The 17,971-nt window shown below is 43.8% G+C and overlaps 1 protein-coding gene across 1 annotated transcript in view; it reads right to left on the reverse strand.

Annotated features, from left to right (window-relative positions):
* Positions 1-17,971, reverse strand: part of LOC144766568 (uncharacterized) — a 247,145-nt gene that overhangs the window by 195,101 nt on the left and 34,073 nt on the right. Inside the window, exons 3-4 of the mRNA XM_078650373.1 lie at positions 2,868-2,900; positions 1,264-1,307 (exon numbers count right to left, since the gene is read on the reverse strand). Coding sequence (XP_078506499.1) covers positions 1,264-1,307; positions 2,868-2,900 — 77 coding nt within the window. The remainder of the gene's footprint in view (positions 1-1,263; positions 1,308-2,867; positions 2,901-17,971) is intronic.

Here is a 17,971-nt window from a genome sequence, read left to right on the forward strand (position 1 = left end):
AAAGCATTTTTCTAAGTTTTTGCTATTTACCGAGAGGTCTGACCTCTCGGTAAATAGCGGCCCAAAATTGCTAATTCGCAATTTTTAAATGTGTCATGAATAGCATTTAAGGAATCTCTAATAGAGATTCCTTAAATGCTAATCCTCGCATATTTGCTAATTCTTTATTAGCGATTTTTGCATTTGGGATGGTGAATCCCAAATGCAAAAATTGCACTCGCAAAGGGCCAGATTCTGAGAATCTGGCCCTTTTGCGAGCGCATTTACCTTCATGAATCAGGCTGTAAGTTTTTCTAGAGACAGAGTGGGAAAACAAGTGAGCGATGGTTTGGGCACAACATTGGTCTTTCCATTTATATCCTGGATTGAAGAAAAATATCCTAATGCCTCGACATTTAGCTCTTTGTTTTTAATTTCAAGCGCACTATAGATCTCAACAATTTTATCATGGAAAAAACTAGCTAAATTATTACAAAGTTCCTGGGTATCAGTAGTAGGGTCAGTCTGTCTGGGTGCCGAGAGAGTGTCAATTATATTAAAAAGGTCTCTAGGGGATTTCAAAGATGTAGTCAAGTTAGTAAAATAGTGACTTTTTTCTTCCCTTATTGCCTTCTTGTAGTCTCTAAGAAGGGATTTATGCAGGGCTTTCCCCTGCGGATCAGGATGGGCAGTCCAAGACCTTTCTTGTTGACGACATTTCTGGCGTAAAGTTTTTAGGCGATCAGAAAACCAAGGTTGAGAGGGGCTCTTAGGAGCTGAGTAATGACGTCTGGCCGGGGCAAGAGAGTCTATGGCAGTAGCTAGGGCAATGGAAAGATCGGAAGCAGCCCTATTTGGATCCTCTAGGGAAGGACACCTGAGACCATTCATAAATGGTGAGAGAGTGTTATCGTTTATAGTTTTATAATTCCTTCTAAGGGACCAAACATCAATTTTTGGTTTATTGCCTGGGTTGGGACAGTAAACATCTTATCCTAGACAGCATGCAGACACCTCTGCACCATGGTACAAACGTTCTGCATTTTGCTAGGTGTCCTCAAGAGCTTCAGTGCAGAGGAGGGCAGCAGTAGTAGGCCATTTTAAATTAATAATTTTGTTGCTCTGTTGTGCAGTGCTACAAATAATAAATATACACACAGAGTGGCATCTCCCCTAGTTATTCTTTCCATTTGTGTGATGCTAGACCTTTTTGTGGTTTTTGTGTGCAACCGATAGTGCAGATATGGCAGCGAGGAGAAGAACGTGATGTTTACCATTTCTTACCTTTGCAGGTCGCCATATGTTGCCTGATCCCCGTGTTTTAATGCCTGCAAGCAAAAGAGACAGTATTAAGACACCTTCAGAAGATACAAACCTGGATTGTATTGAGATGGGCAGTCTTACGCTACCTTTTTTTCTGAGACATTTATTTTGTTTGTTTCCTCCATTCTATTTGCTATATTGTTTCTCTTATATTATGTTATTGTTATTTTATGTTATTGTATTCTTGAAGAAAATGAAAGAAGGCTTGTATATCACATGTCAATGAATAGGTGTGAATTCAGTAAATGGATGAACAGTGGAATGGAATCTCCTACGGCCCTTGGTCATAGACTTCTACTAGAATCAGGGTAAAGTAATACTTCTCAGTGAAGATGCCATCTTGTGGAACACCTCACCTCTAAATGTACAGCTGGTGCAGTCAACACTCTGTTCCCCTACAGCAGAGCTCCAACTATAAGGAAGAATTGCTCTTGGTGGAACATCTTGCCTCTGAACATACACATGGTGCAGTTCATGCTGCTTTTCCCAACAACAGTGATCCAAATGCGAGGAAGGATACTTCTTAGTGAAGGCAGCCAATTTTTGAAACACCTCATTAAGTGTACAACTGGTACAGTCCACTTTCTATCCCCCTTACAGCAGAGATCTGACTGTAAGGTAGGATGCCTCTCGTGGTAGATTGCCATCTTGTGGAACATCTCACCTCTGAGAGCACACCTGGTGCCATTTCTTACCTAGTTTCCAAAGATCTTAATTCTCGGCTGGTAATATTTAACTCCTTCCTATAGACAATTCCTCTTTTTATTCCTACAGTGCCGAAAGGCCTTTGGATAGTTAATTAAACAACATTGTTGCCACAAGCACAAGCTTGTTAGCCAGAACATTACATTTGCTAAGACTATTCTCCAATTTATAATGAGAGAGTATCTTAGCATAGTAAACATAAGGGGGCACATGGTCAAGACGGATTTGCATATAGCTGTGTCTGAACTGGGGTGGTGAAGTGATCTAAAGAACGATGATGGATTCAACCCAGATCTGTGCCTGGGGGTGAGCATCTGAAAGTTTTCAGCGCTCCATCCATCATCGCCTTGTGTTTGCTTGGTTCACCCTAAACTGGCAGGGTATGGCCATATGTGGGTAGCTTGCTCACTTTGCTACTGGATTCAAGCTAGCCTGGCTGATGAGGCCCAGGATGCTTGTTTTCAGTACAGGGAAGACATGGCTTGGCAGTTTGGGCTGGACTGTTCCAATGAAGCACAGGGTCAGACTGATTTGCATATGGCCATGTCTGAACTGGGGTGGCGAAGTGAGCTAAAGAATGATGATGGATTCAATTCAGATCTGCGACTGGGGGTCAGTGTCAAAAAAGTTTCAGCGCTCCGTTCATCATCTCCTTGTGTTTGCAGAGTATCTTAGCATGTCAATTCATAATATTCTCTTTTGTAAGCTTAGATATCCACCATGACAGAGTAATCCAGAACGCAGACCTTCTTAACTACCCACTGGATTGTGTTGCGGTTACAGAGGTGACCGAATTAGAACTAGGAAATCCTCAGGAGGTATTAAGAAATAACATTTATCTAAGCAATCATTTCTCTTACCATGTAAGTGTGGTCTGCATCAGGTGACTGCGCCTATGGAAAAAAAGAGAATTGATCACCAGTTGACTAGATATAGAGGGAGAGCAGCCACACCCTACCTCTGGTCACCTGTTGGACACGAGAGGTGAGCACAGAGTAGAAACTCATCCTGGTCTTAGTTGAAGACCCACAAACATCTCGTTTTGGGTCCATCACTGAGTCCAGACTCACCCTGCATGTGTGAGATGATTCCTGCACAACGAGGGATACAGTTGACTCACAAATAACCAAGTTGCATTTTTATCAGCAGGTGGAATTAATGTCTTTAACCACTTGGCTGCTATGCGTTTTCCCCCCCGGTGCTGGGATCGCCCATTTTCCATTATTCATGACGAGCTGGGCTCGTCATGAGCGTGCGAGGAGGCTACACCATGACGAGCCCAGCTCGTCATGAGCGTGGAAGGGGTTAACAGATTAAAGACACAATAACCAAAGTCTTGACTTCCTAATTCATAAAGGAAGGAGAGTTTTAGTACATCTAAATGCTAAAATTGAAGTAACAATAGGAGGTGAGGGCAAACACTGGAAGACATGTAGAAGACATCTACATCCAGCTCTCTGGGGCTAGTACCACAAAAACAAAATATCCTCCAATTGTAATCCCCAGTAAGGTCCATATTTCTTCATCACATGCAGTACCTTGTTCATATGGGTGTGAACACTCTCCTTTCTTGATCTAACCACTATGTACTCCACATCCTACCTTCCTCTAAAGCCACAAGATGCCTAAGGTCTTCCACTTAGTGTAGCTATTTGTGTTCTAGACATACTATGAGAATACCAGACACCACAAAACCATCAATGCAGTACAAAATAGACATACACACATCAGGTAACTTTGGACACCCAACAACATCTTCCTCTGAACAATATTCACTATGAACATCTTTTCCACAATGCATATAATACCCTTTCTGAATCTTAACATGCTTGACAACCCCCACATTAAGCTGTATTATTGGCAAAACACTTGTAACTCAACAGCAATGCCCCGCACAACAGGTCAATATACATCTTAGAACCATCCAGATAACATAAATTGGAAAATGTCACATAGTCAAATGTACAAAATTTATCACAGAACTGTAACTTGCTTCCTTCTAGAGAAGCAACGGATCACCGGTCATCCAACTCAAAAAACTTAACATACTAAACAAAATGGTCGTCAACCAATCAATCAATAAAATATTTGTATAGCGCTACTTATCACCTGTGAGGGTATCCAGGTCCTAGAGACAGCGCACTACAAATATCTTTAGCAGGGCGAAGCTCATTATATTTTCAAATTAGCAAACACAGTCCAATAATAAAGTTGATGTTTAAAAATACTAACTATATGCAACAACATACATAACATCTAATTGATGAAAATTCAAAAACTCTACAAAAAACTTGCCAAAATTAAGAAAGAGTGGAAGTGCTACACTACTACTCAAAATAACCTGTTTATATGTAGCCTTTCACAGCACACTTCTGCTGCTTCATGGAACGTTAAAGACTAGGTGTTACCATTACCAAATGTAATGGTACTCAATTTACCTACCTTGAAGTGATGGAAGGCTTTCTCAGTGGCAAATAGAAGACATAACACAACATGGGTAGCACAAAAGGGTCTGCATTAGATAGGGTCTGCATCGAGGACTTTATCCAAGTTTGTTGACCTATTTTAAGACGTCTGGTGACAACCATGACTTTTTATGTAAGGGATACAAAAGACATCCTTTACATCTTGCAAAGTACATCTTTTAACCCTCACACACAACTTCTGATGGCTTTGGACATTGAGGCACTTTTTACAAGTATTCGCCAAAAGGAATCCCTTACATTCCTTGATGAGCCTCTATGTCAAACTGAATGGGTCTCAATAATCCCAACTGATCCTTACCAGGAATTACTTTAAGTTTCAAGATGATTTTTATTGATAGATGCATGGTACATCAATAGGCAGCACCTTTGCCCTTGGTGTAGCATATTTATATCCGCAAGAATTTGATAAATGACCCATATCTTTAACCTCTCCAACTCTCTTGGAATATTTCACTGTGAAAACGTTAAATTGATGATATTTTCTGGTCTGGTAATGAAGGAGAATCTCTTATCTTTTCTGATTGGATCAGAAATGTGATAGTTTTAATAGGTTCACTATGAGTCAAAGCAAAACCAATATCTCTTTCTCAGATCTGAAAATAAAAACTACCCTAGACATTCTTAAGTTTGATGTATTTTAAAACCTACAGATCGTAATAACCTCTTATGGTCTGACAGCTTTCATCCTTAATCGATTCATGGTAATGAACTTGTTTAACAATCCTTGAGGTTACGGCTTAACTGTACTGAAGAGCAAGACTGCACTAGATGTGTGGGTATGTTGAACAACAAATTCCATGTGAAGAGTATACTTTGAGAATAATAAGAAGGACAACAGTCTAAGAAACTTTTCCTAAACACATTTCAGTAAACAGTGACTGAACACCTCATCGGTGTGACAACCTATGGTATTCAGCCTAATTCAATACAAAATATTATTAATAAACATTGATGAACTCTACCCTCTGGCACACTGAACCAATGTTTTCCTTCAGATATGGTGAATCTCTGAAAGATGACGTGGTTCACACACAACCTATAAAATCTAGCACTAAAAATACACTCATCACAATATGAAATCTTTAACCTGTGTTAGGACATTCCGATACGATATTGCAACGTTTGTTGATGTACAAAAAGAGCTCAACCATGTTGTCTACATGATCACATGCCCCTGCAGGATCAGATACATAGTGATGAGAACAGGAAAAATAAATATCAGAATCAATGTACTTAAGGTGAGGAAAGACAGGTTACCAAAATGATGGGACATTTCTTGGAGAAAGACCTGGAAGGAAAGTGATTGAGCAGGTGCTATTGCTAACAAGCTTCTTTATGCAGGTGGAGTTATCGGTTTGAAACATCAAATATGGCTCTCAATGATGAAGTTCAGTGGGCACAGTTCTAATCACTTTACCTGTATTATACTCAATTCAATTCAATAATAACTTTATTCGGTAGTTTTACAGAAACACCATAAAAGTTCAAAATAAGCAATTTTCAAATTTTTCAAAGAAGTTAAAAACCGTTAAGTATGCATTTGTTAAAGGAAAGCATATTAAAAATAGCAACTACTTCTCAATTCAATTTGTGTACGTTTTTTCGGCATTTGTAATGACATACAATTTTCCTGTTGTCTTAGTTTCTTTCATTTGTGCAAAGTTTAAATGTTATTCGTGCTCATAAATTCATGCGGTGACGTATACAAAATTTAAGATAAAATACGATCGCTTTAGCATAGTTTTCATTTTCGAGGTACTGAAGTGCCAGATACGCTGGGCGACATTGTCGAAGACCCCAGAATTTCAAAATGGGCAGTATCCAGCGTTTACGGGGTTCAGTAAAGAATTTACAAAATAACATGGTGTGTATCGTTGATTTGTGGGGACACTAGATCACAAGGGCACATAGAAAGTGTGGATATCCTGACATTTTGCTTTGGAAATGCAACCAATAAATGGGACAGGTCAAATCTGAAACGAGTGAGCAACATTTTTTCAAACTGTGTTAATTTAAAATTCAAGTAGGGTTCAACAGTGAACACAGTCTGGGCAAGTAAAGAGTGTTGAACAGATGGTTTATGGACCTCGGATAGTAAACGTAACTGGCGCAGATGAACAAGGCACTCCCTTTTTAAGTTCTTTTTTGGGATTTCTTTTATCAGTAACGGATGGTCAAAATACTTCCTATATCCTAGATCTGTTAATAGCGCTTTGACATAGGACAACCATTTAATCTTCTTAGAGTGATCCAATGTTAAGATATCTTGAATGATCGCCCTAGTCAAATGACATTGCTCAGTGACCCATATTCTACGCCACAACATTATTGGCTGCAATTTTATAGTGTCTGTAATATAGTCAATGCCCAACTCAATGTGGCAGGCATAGGTGGAACAAGTTTTTGGTACCGCCAACAAATATCTCAGGAAGGAGTTCTCTATTCTTTGTATTGAGTCCACATTTGTAAAGCCCCAAATCCCCGCCCCATATGTTGCTGTACTTACAAATTTTGAGTTATATATTTGCAATAATTCTTTAATTGGTTGCTGCCCCAATCTTTGTGAGAAGGTTTTTAGCGAAGATGTCTCTCGGAGAAATGGCAATTTCCTTGCATTGATAGCTGGGCTCCATTTAAATTTTTCGTCAATGACAATCCCTAAATAGGGATAGGTAGTAGTCCTATCCAGATGTTCACCATGTACCAGTAGTTTCCTGTGTTTTACATTTCTTTTCTCCCCTGCATGCATTGTATACGTTTTTTTTGCATTTAATTTCAGGTTCAAACTTGCCATGAAGGCGCAATATCTGTTCAAGGCCAGCTGTAATTCATTTGGTGTTCTTGCTAAAATAACAGCGTCGTCGGCATATAGGAGCGCTGGTATCTGCCGACGAGCTATTAAAGGAAGGTCCTTACTGCCTTGTAGCATGGCAGCCTCCAAGCCGTTCGTATAAAGGGTGAATAGAAAGGGGGCCAGGACGCACCCCTGCCTGACCCCCTTTTCCACCCTGAAGGTGTCCGTGAGCTCACCCCTCACCCCGAATCTTACCCTGCCTGTAGTGCCTGAGTACAATTCTCGGAGAAAGTCCACGATTGGGGTAGGAACTCCCATTTTCAAGATAGTTCTCCACAACGTTGAGTGTGCCACGCAATCAAACGCTGCGGAGAGATCGACATATGCCATATAAAAAGAAGACCCTTTAGCTTCCAGATATTTGCCCGCCAGTAGGGACAGGTTTAGGGCCTGGTCAACTGTTCCTAGCCCCTCCCGGAAACCGTATTGTAGGTCTGAGATAATCTTATGGTCGGTAGCCCACTCCTGGAGACGCTCAAGGAGTATTCGTCCTGCCATCTTACCTAACGAGTCCAGGAGGGAGATCGGCCTATAGCATGATGGACTGTTTCGATCTCCTTTTTTAAAAATAGGTACCAACGTTGATGTTTTCCAAGAGTCCAAGAGGCCTACTTCAGTGGTAGCGTTCAGGACGTTGGTCAATAGTGGGGTCCAAAGATCCGGGAGATGTTTGAAAACGTCAACGGGGACACCGTCCGGGCCTGGGGCTTTGGCTATTTTTGAGCATTTTAAGGCTTTTTGAACCTCTTCATGGGAAAGATAAAGGTTTAGTGGATAGGCAATGTGTGGCAGAACTTCAGAATGGTCTATATCTTCTGTCGGATCTTTCGCAAAGACTTTTGTAAAATGGCTCACCCATTCATGTTCACTTATAGCAACATCTATTGAAGGAGAATTGTCTTTATCCGTTAAGAATGGGGAACGAACTACCTGCCAGAACAAGGCACTATTTTTTAATTCCGAGCTTTGGATCAGAGTTGACCATAGTTCAGCTTTCACTTCTTTTTTCCTGTTGTTTAGGACAGCCGTGTACTCCTTTCTGAGTCTGGTAATTTCAGCTCTATCCCTATGATCACTGTTTAGAGCTTCTTTTAAACGTGTGGATGCTTTTGTGCATGCTGAGTTGAACCAACCTTTCTTTAACTGGGGCCTTTGTTTTTGCATCCTAGTTAGTTCTTTTTGTATACTTGTTGTAATTGTCAGGAAGCTCTTTATAATTTCGCTTGATTGTGTAGTAGAGTCCAAGCAATTTATAATATCATTTTGATTGTTTATGACTATTTTTTTGGTTGTTGCTTCCTTGTCAATACTGCCCCACTTCAGTGTAAAGCCATTCAAGGAGCCCAATTCTATATCACGTTGATTTAGGGCGGTCATGATGTCATGTGGTTTATTCGTTATTGTTTCAGCGAGAACCATGATGATTGGAAAATGGTCACTTAAAGGATTTTTAAGGACCTTGAAATCTTCTATGGTGAATCCTATGGGTGGTGAAATCAGTATAAAGTCAATTAGGCTTATTAAACCTCTTCCATTGAATGTGGGCTGGAAAGGAACAGATGGAATCTGTTTCATTAGCAAAACGTAACTCTAGTTCAGCCATAATTTCGGTCATTGTTTCTCCCACATTAGAATGTGTAAAGTGCGTGAGGTTTGTGTCAACCTCATCGCTAATACCGCACTTATTGTTATCGCTGTTACTGCATAGGTGAAGGTTGAAATCTCCTCCCCAGATTATTGTACATGACTTTTTGATGTATTTAGTTCGTTGCTCTTGTAATGTTGCAGAGATCTCTGGGAGAAGAGTGATCATATCAGCGTGAGAGAGGTTGTTGTAAAAGTTTATAATTAAGTAAAGTCTTTGCTTGGTGACCATTAGCACTATAATCTGGAAGTTTGTATCTAGTCTTAGGGGGAGTACCTCATCCACAGGAAGAGTATTTATAATGTAAGTGGCTAAGCCTCCGCTATTTCTACCAGAAGTTGATTTCTTCGCAGGTGACCAGAAAGTTTTAAAGCCCACCATATGAATTGGCCTTATGGCCCAAGTCTCCTGAAGGCAGATACAACCGCTCAAATTGATCTGGCTCAGGAAATCGGGGTCTGTCTTCTTTGCAGAAAGACCTGCGATATTCCAAAAAGTGAAATGAATCTGCAGAGTATTTGGAATGAGATCAACGGGATTACCTGTATCAGCTAAGATTTCAGCGGCTTCCAAATTAATTTGATCCGATGTTACAATCGCCATAGCATCTATATTATGATGATTTGTTATTGAGCAGTTAAGTTTGCCAGGGGTTGAGGACAGCTGTGTTGACCTTTTTTCAGAGGCGGTGCATGAATTAGATAGTAAAATCATCTCTGTTTTAAATGGTTGTAAGAATTCCCTGGTAGAATAAGAATTGGGAAGTCAGTCGTTAAAGTCTAAGCCAGAAAGAGCATTAAATCTATTGTAAGTTGGAATATTATATGGAGTAGCTAATGGAAAGGCCGCTTGTCTCCATCGATTATCTCCGTTCTCTTGATAAGGGGTTTCAGAGAGATAAGGATGGGTAGCTGGCGGTATCGGCGTTTGGCTCTGATGCCACTGTACCGAACCTGTTGGATAAAGGAACTTAGAATTCTGAAAAGAAGTGGGAGGGTAAGAAGTGGAGGGGAAAGATCTTTCTGGAAACGGATTCATAGAGGTAGGCGGGATATTGTTGTTTGTGTTTAGTAAATGCCTATAGAAATAGCCCAATGGGAGAAGGGTTGTATTGAATTCCCATGTGGAAGGTGGAGGTGCCTTAGCTAGTGTCTTTTCAGCCCACTGGGGATTTCTAAAGGTGATCGCTACACAGTCCCCCTCAAATTTTTTGCGTAGGGGGCCTATCCAGCCTACTCGTTGGGTGTGGGAAATTTCCCCGGCACATTCTATTGGAAAGTTACAGTTCAAGCTTAGCCAGTGAAGTATCTTGTTTTTCAGGGATGATGTTGTTTCACTCTGTTCTTGTTTGAGTGTTGGTACGTTTACCAATACAAGGACATAGGCTCCACATTCAGGGGGAAGGGTGATACGTGTTGGAATCTGTCTTGACCTATATGATTGTTCATACGGTATCTTTGGGTGCTGGACCTTTGCAGTCAAATGATTAGATTGCGTGGGTTTCTGTTGTCCTTGTTGAGATGGTACATGAGAGTTCCCTGACTGAGTAATGGCTGCCTGGATGTTCATATTAGAAGTAAGAGATGAACTGTTAGATGTTGGGGGTTTGTTTACGACGGTTGTACTATTGCTATGGGGATTCTGTTTCGGGAGAGTTATTGGGGTAAGGGTAGGTTTCTGTGTTGTGACTGCCTTAGCATAGTTGGCGGTCGTAGGAGCTAAAGAAGATAGGGTGGTGGTGGGTGGTTTGAGATAACTAGTGTGGTTGATTAATCTAGCAATCTGCTTCTCGATGTTATTTAGAGTTCGCTCTATTGGTAAAAGTTGGGTTTTTATAAGATCCTTGATTATGTCTAGCACTTGTGAGTTAAGCGCGAGATAATTTAAATTGGCAGCATCATGACCCCTGCAAGCGTCGTCCGACAATGCAGCTAAAACAGAGGGGTCATCCAGATTGACCGGCAATGAATGGCTTGCATTATTTCGAAGGTTGGTACGAGGCGTTTTTATAGACCTGGTGCACTTTGGTAGACAGTGTTGCTTAGTCTTAACTACTGGTCTTGTGCTGTCTTGATTAAGAAAGGCACCCTCCCTTGGCTCCTTATCAGTTTTTGAGAGGGAAGCGGCTACTGGAGATGGCGACTCGGTTAAGGGTTGTGACTCAGTCAGAGTTAACAGGGCAGTTTGGGTGGGGCTAATCACCAGAGTAGGTGTTTTCTCCAGGTCTTCCAGAGTAACTTCCCCAAGTGATAGGTGAGTGACAGATAAGTCGACGCTCGTTGGAATGGTGTGGAGTTCAGCACGGATTTCTTGCAATAGTGGGACATTAGTTCCGTGTTGAGTAGGTGTTTTGGCTAAAGCCAGAAGGCCCATTGAGGATCTTCGTGCTGCTGCAAGGTCCTGGGAGACACGTCTTTCTAAGAGTACGATCCCCTGGTTGATCGCGTCATTAGCTTTGGTAATGAATTGGTCGATCGGGCCAATCACCGGACCAATCACCGGACCCACTCCTTGCGCCGTCTTGTTCCTCATTGCCCTAGTAGTCATGATGGCGCTGTGACACACGTGGATTGTTGAGTGTTACAAATAATAACAAAGGGCAACCAAGATGCGGTGTGAATAACAATGGGCAAATGAAGAGGACAATGGGTTGGCCCAGACCAGACTTGCCCAGGCTTGAACGGGCTTAAACGGGCCCGCCCTTTGCCCGGGCTTCGCCCCGGGCTACGACCCGCGCGCGTCCCGCGATGCGCGTCTATGCTCTTGCCTTAATAGACTGTCAGGTGAGAGGGGGGCGTGCACTGGGAGGGGGCGCGGCTCACACGGGAAGAGGCAACAGCTGATGGAGTTGAAGGCTGAGCCTCGCAGTCCCGGAGCCGCGCCTCGCACCTCCACTGCGGCCACGCAGACGATAATACTTCCCTCTTCACCAAGGGGCTGGAGCAATGTCAATGCAGGGAGCTACTCCTGTAGCGGCAGGAAACGTGAGACACAAGAAACCTCAAAGCGAGCGGCTCCCGCGGAGCGGGGGCCGCGAGAGGTTATGAAGCTTGGTGGGCGGGCACTGGGAGGGGGCGCGGCTCACACGGGAAGAGGCAACAGCTGATGGAGTTGAAGGCTGAGCCTCGCAGTCCCGGAGCCGCGCCTCGCACCTCCACTGCGGCCACGCAGACGATAATACTTCCCTCTTCACCAAGGGGCTGGAGCAATGTCAATGCAGGGAGCTACTCCTGTAGCGGCAGGAAACGTGAGACACAAGAAACCTCAAAGCGAGCGGCATTATACTCAGTGTGACAGGTGATTGTCCTCCATCATACCATTCCAGGGCCTTGGTCAAGGAGGGTGTGGATGTCAACTGTGGCGGAAAGTAGAGCGGTCTCAGTGGTGTGGTTACTGTGGAATCCGTATTGGGAGGGGTCTAGGATGGAGTTCTCTTCGATCACTTCACCTGTATTATACTCGGTGCGACAGGTGATTGTCCTCCATCATACCATTCCAGGGCTGCGGTATGTCCTTTGTCGAGGAGAGTACAGATGTCATCTCTGGCAGTGAGTAGAGCGGTCTCAGTGCTGTGGTTACTGTGGAATCCGGATTGGGAGGGGTCGAGCATGGAGTTCTCTTCGGTCACTTCACCTGTATTATACTCGGTGCGACAGGTGATTGTCCTCCATCATACCATTCCAGGGCTGCGGTATGTCCTTTGTCGAGGAGAGTACAGATGTCATCTCTGGCAGCGAGTAGAGCGGTCTCAGTGCTGTGGTTACTGTGGTATCCGGATTGGGAGGGGTCTAGGATAGAGTTCTCTTCGATCACTTCACCTGTATTATACTCGGTGTGACAGATGATTCTCCTCCATCATACCATTCCAGGGCTGCGGTATGTCCTTTGTCGAGGAGAGTACAGATGTCATCTCTGGCAGTGAGTAGAGGGGTCTCAGTGCTGTTGTTACTGTGGTATCCGGATTGGGAGGGGTCGAGCATGGAGTTCTCTTCGATCACTTCAACCTGTATTATACTCGGTGCAATAGGTAATTGCCCTCCATCATACCATCCCAGGGCTGTCCAGGTAGCACATTATTTTGCACATGTGATTGCTTTCCATGTAGTCTAACAACATGGAAGAATTGTCTTTATATTGAAATACTTTTCTCAACTAATGTTTGGGAAATATGAAAAAAGTATTAAATTCACCTTATGTCCTGGGCTTGTAGTCTTTCCCATCACTGGCTACATTTACTGGCTCCTCGGAATAGTTAGAGATTAATTAAGTCTACTATCACATCCACTTGTAATATTTCTTTTTTACAACTAGTTACGATTTCTTGATACCCCCATCCTTAATAATGAAACAGAGCAAACGGGGCAACATGTGTACCCAGCATCAGTGTTGTGACTGACTAGGTAGAGAAGGCAGCATCCACCCCTTGATGCATTAAGTGTTATGAGATTTGACCTGACAGCGGCTAAATACAAAGGGGTTATTCTGACAGACAACAGACGGCTGCTTTTCATTATCTGCTTAATTATTTTCTGCCACAGTTCTTTCTGCAAGCGGTCCCTTCACTCGTGAACATCTAATATGCTTTGTCTTAGTCCATTTGCAGGATTTTTTGATCGGCCATTGTGACACATTCACACAAACCCATATGTATGTGTGTGCCACAGAGCTCCACATTTTAAGAGTGTTTTTTATTAAATAACCTGCCAAGTACAATTTTAAATCTCACTGCATATAGGGTCCCGCAACAAGCATTTTTCCTGGGGTTTAATAGCCTTATGATCTTTTCTAGGCGGTGACAAATATCTATACAGCTGTTAGTCAATTGTTTGGGACATCACTGGCCTATTTCTAGTTGGCTTTCAGTAACTATGCTACTATTTTATTTATGTTCACGAGGAGCACCCAATGTTTCACTGCAGGGATATGCCACCCACTCTGAACCATGAAGCTAAGAAGTATCCCTGAATAGGGAAATCCCCCACTGTGTATGTATCACAACAATATTGCCACCTTCATGTACATATACTGTTTGTATCTTGCAGTATGTGGTCAGACACAAGAACCACACACTGTATTGCAGTCTCCACCAGTGGGATCAGTATGCTGAGATATATATATATGCATCGGGTAACATTACATATAATAGAGCATAACTTAAAAAGCATATTTCTAGTAATTTTCTTTTATATTTACGTATTATTACACATTTTGTGTTCCTACCTGCAGAGCTCACTACTGACTTACAATAAACAGGTATGAGAGCTGTATGCCTCAAGTTTTTGCATGCAATGTATATATGATTCAGACAAAGGAGATCTTAAGCCCTGAAGAAGACTGTTGACCCGTTTTGGCTCACAACTCGGACAAAACATGTCAGCAGTCATATGTGGTTGTATGATACAGTATTTTTTCACCCTTACACCACACACTTTTTGATATAAATACCAATGGTATCCTTATAAAAAGGAGACATTTTTTGGGTCTAGCTTAGGTATTTGTACCGTAAACTCTGGACCCCTGTAACTGTCCTGAAGAAAAGAATATCTAAGAAGTCCCAGGTTTGGTTGAGTCCGCAGTGGTAGTCCCATATTACTCTGGGGTGGGGGGTCACCAAGGATGAATCATGCCACAATAAGTTTTGGAAAGGAGACCACTCGAATATCAATTATTTGACCCCAGAGGTTAGGACTTCTCCTACTTGAAGAGAAAAATGTTTTCACCAAGGTCTCTTTGATGTTCAAGCACCCTTTATGATTTCAGCTTGCAAAGGGGACCTTTAAATGAAATGTGGATACCATTATTTCCTCATGCAACCTGTTCTAACTGAAAATGGAATCACTTCACGAGGATTGTATAGCTGCCATTGTACTGGCGCCGCTGGGAGTTGGATTTTAACCAGGACTTTCACCCACGACCCACGACTTGCAGGACCCGCTTCGCGGGTCCCGCTGCGCCATCAGGAACTTTGGGGCTGCGGGGACAGCGAGACTAACAGCAACTACAGGTACCGGCAGGGCTGCGAGCAGTACAGCAGGGACTCAACTTCCCAGGAGTCCCTGCTCGCCACACCTGAGGCTGCTCTCCCTGCCGGCAATGCCCCCGCCCTTTCAAAACCCCGCTGGTGGAACCTGACTGCGGGAATCACTTCACGAGGATTGTATAGCTGCCATTGGACTGTCGCCGCTGGGAGTCGGATTTTAACCAGGACTTTCACCCACGACTTGCAGGATCCGCTTTGCGGGTCCCGCAGCGCCATCAAGAACTTTGGGGCTGCGGGGACAGCGAGACCAACAGCAACTACAGGTACCGGCAGGGCTGCGAGCAGTACAGCAGGGACTCAACTTCCCAGGAGTCCCTGCTCGCCACACCTGAGGCTGCTGTCCCTGCCGGCAACGCCCCCTCCCTTTCAAAACCCCGCTGGTGGAACCTGACTGCGGGAATCACTTCACGAGGATTGTATAGCTGCCATTGGACTGTCGCCGCTGGGAGTCGGATTTTAACCAGGACTTTCACCCACGACTTGCAGGACCCGCTTCGCGGGTCCCGGTGCGCCATCAGGAACTTTGGGGCTGCGGGGACAGCCAGACCAACAGCAACTACAGGTACCGGCAGGGCTGCGAGCAGTACAGCAGGGACTCAACTTCCCAGGAGTCCCTGCTCGCCACACCTGAGGCTGCTCTCCCTGCCGGCAACGCCCCCCGCCCTAGGTCTATATAAGAGATAGAGGTCGTCGCTGCGCGGAAGTGCGCGGGAGCGCCCGGGGCTAAGCCCGGGCAAAGGGCGGGCCCTCTGTGGCCCTCCGAGGCCTGCAGGGCCTGGACTGAGCAGGCCTCTTTACCTTTTACTTGCTATGGTCACCTCCCTTGGGCTCTAAGATAAGTAATCACTTGCTTTATTTTGTACCGATTATATATATAGCTGGTCTTCCGTGCCATACATATTTTAACCAAATTGCAGTGTAGTATTTGTTTAGTATTTTTATCCCTCTCTTTACCACGCTTCCTCCTCAAGTCTAACAGCGATTTTCTATCAATTACTATGTCTACCGTCAAAACACGAAGCCAGAGAGCGGGCAATGCTAAAACCAAAAAAGTTATTGGTAATTTAGATAACTTCATCTCACGCACTAATTCTCTGATTGATCAGGGAATTTCACTTATGGAAAGGAGGGTTTCGATGGATCTTGTCCAAGCCAAGAGATCATCACTAGGCAGTATTGCCTTAGCCCGCTCCCCGATCCAAGGACTAAATAATTCTGCTCCTCTCTCCAGCCAGCTTGCTGTAGGCCCACTTCCCGCTATGTGCTCACCACCACTACCCACTGATCCTCCCCCTATGAGTATACCATCTATTGTTACCCCCATGTTATATAATATGGGATCAACAGCAGTGGAAATCCATCGAGAGAATGAATCCCTACAAGTGGGTAGCTCGGAAACTATCATGTCCGTTCTAAATACTCTGAACCCTACAACTGACACCCTCATCACTAATGTACAAGAGGCCATGGGACCAATTGGAGGGGAGGTTAACACGGGTGTCCGGGTGGTAGAGGAAAGGTTCCCCCTGGCTACAAATGACCATTTGGAGATCGATATGCTGGATTCCACCCCTCATTTACTATCATTGGGTGTCCCAGATGACACAACTCCTGATAGCAGTTTGGCCAGTATCCTGGATGCTAGCGATAGCAATGATTCTTCAATTGACCCAGAGGGTGGGAATGATTCTCTTATGAATTCTATGTCCATCCTCATTAAATCATTACTCTTGCCTTTAGAGACTAGACTTGCGAATATCGAACATCAACTTGAGTCTATTCTCTCAATACAAGAATCTAAGATGGACAACCCCATTCCGTCTACCTCTGTTGTAACATCTTCCGTTCCTAATAAGGTGCCTATTACTAAAAACCCTCCTACAGGGGCCACCACTGTACTTACAACTTGTTTGCCTAATATTCCATTACCGGCGAACAATACAACTAGTACCAATAAACCCCCTACATCTGTGTGTCCCCGTGTTGTGAAGGGTAAGGCTCCTAGTATCCCAGCTCTCAATATTCCACCTCCACAGCCAAGAAATTCCAACACACGCCGAAGCATCAATTTACCACCTGATGCCTGTCCATTTGTGGTTGTTTTGACCGGCATTCCTGAACTGGCCCCTTCTGTTTCAGAGCCTTTTTGGGCAATTAAAAACAAAATCTGCCACTGGCTTGACAAAAATTATCCACCACCTCCTGGAATAAATAAGAACATTCTCATGGTAGAGAGGGCTCTCTGGGTAGGTGGGAATAAGAAAAGTATAAAGGGTGATTGCGTTGTTATCACGTTTGAGGACCCACGACTGGTGGAATTTATTTGCTCCTTTCCTCCTTGTGATAACAAGTCTGTCGTATTAGCTAAACCATTGTCATTCTTCTACACCCAAGAGGGCCATCAAGACGCCAGGTGGAGCTGGCTGAGGCCGTTTAATAGAGGGTCAGGGAGAGGGAGAAATAGGAGGGAGAATCTTGCCTACCAGATCCCCCAAAAGTGGGGGGGGGGTTGAAGAGGAAGGCTGGAATTTAGTTCCAGGGAGGGAGGGGAGACATTGGATGGGTGATCCCCAGCCGAATGGAGAAGGGTTGGGTCCGCAGCTCAACCACCCTCTATTCCCCTGCTATAATCGATATAGTGGGTTAGAAGGGGTGGACTGACCACCATCTCAGCCCCCTGAACTCCCCAATGAGAGAGGGGTACTCACCCCCCCGGGCCCCGGACCTAACAACAACGGCAGGGAGGTACCACTTAACCAGGCCAGTACTAGTTCAGATATAATAGTAGGGGAAATTGATACTGTGACACAATCTAAAGATCCATCATCATCTCTTTCCCCAATTAAGATTCTGTCTTGGAACATAGCAGGTCTGAAAAAAAATCTTGTTAACCCTGCTTGGAATAATTTTTTAAATGACTATCATATTTGTATGTTCCA

The sequence above is a fragment of the Lissotriton helveticus genome, chromosome 7 (genome assembly GCF_964261635.1).
Source record: "Lissotriton helveticus chromosome 7, aLisHel1.1, whole genome shotgun sequence".
Lineage (NCBI taxonomy): Eukaryota > Metazoa > Chordata > Amphibia > Caudata > Salamandridae > Lissotriton > Lissotriton helveticus.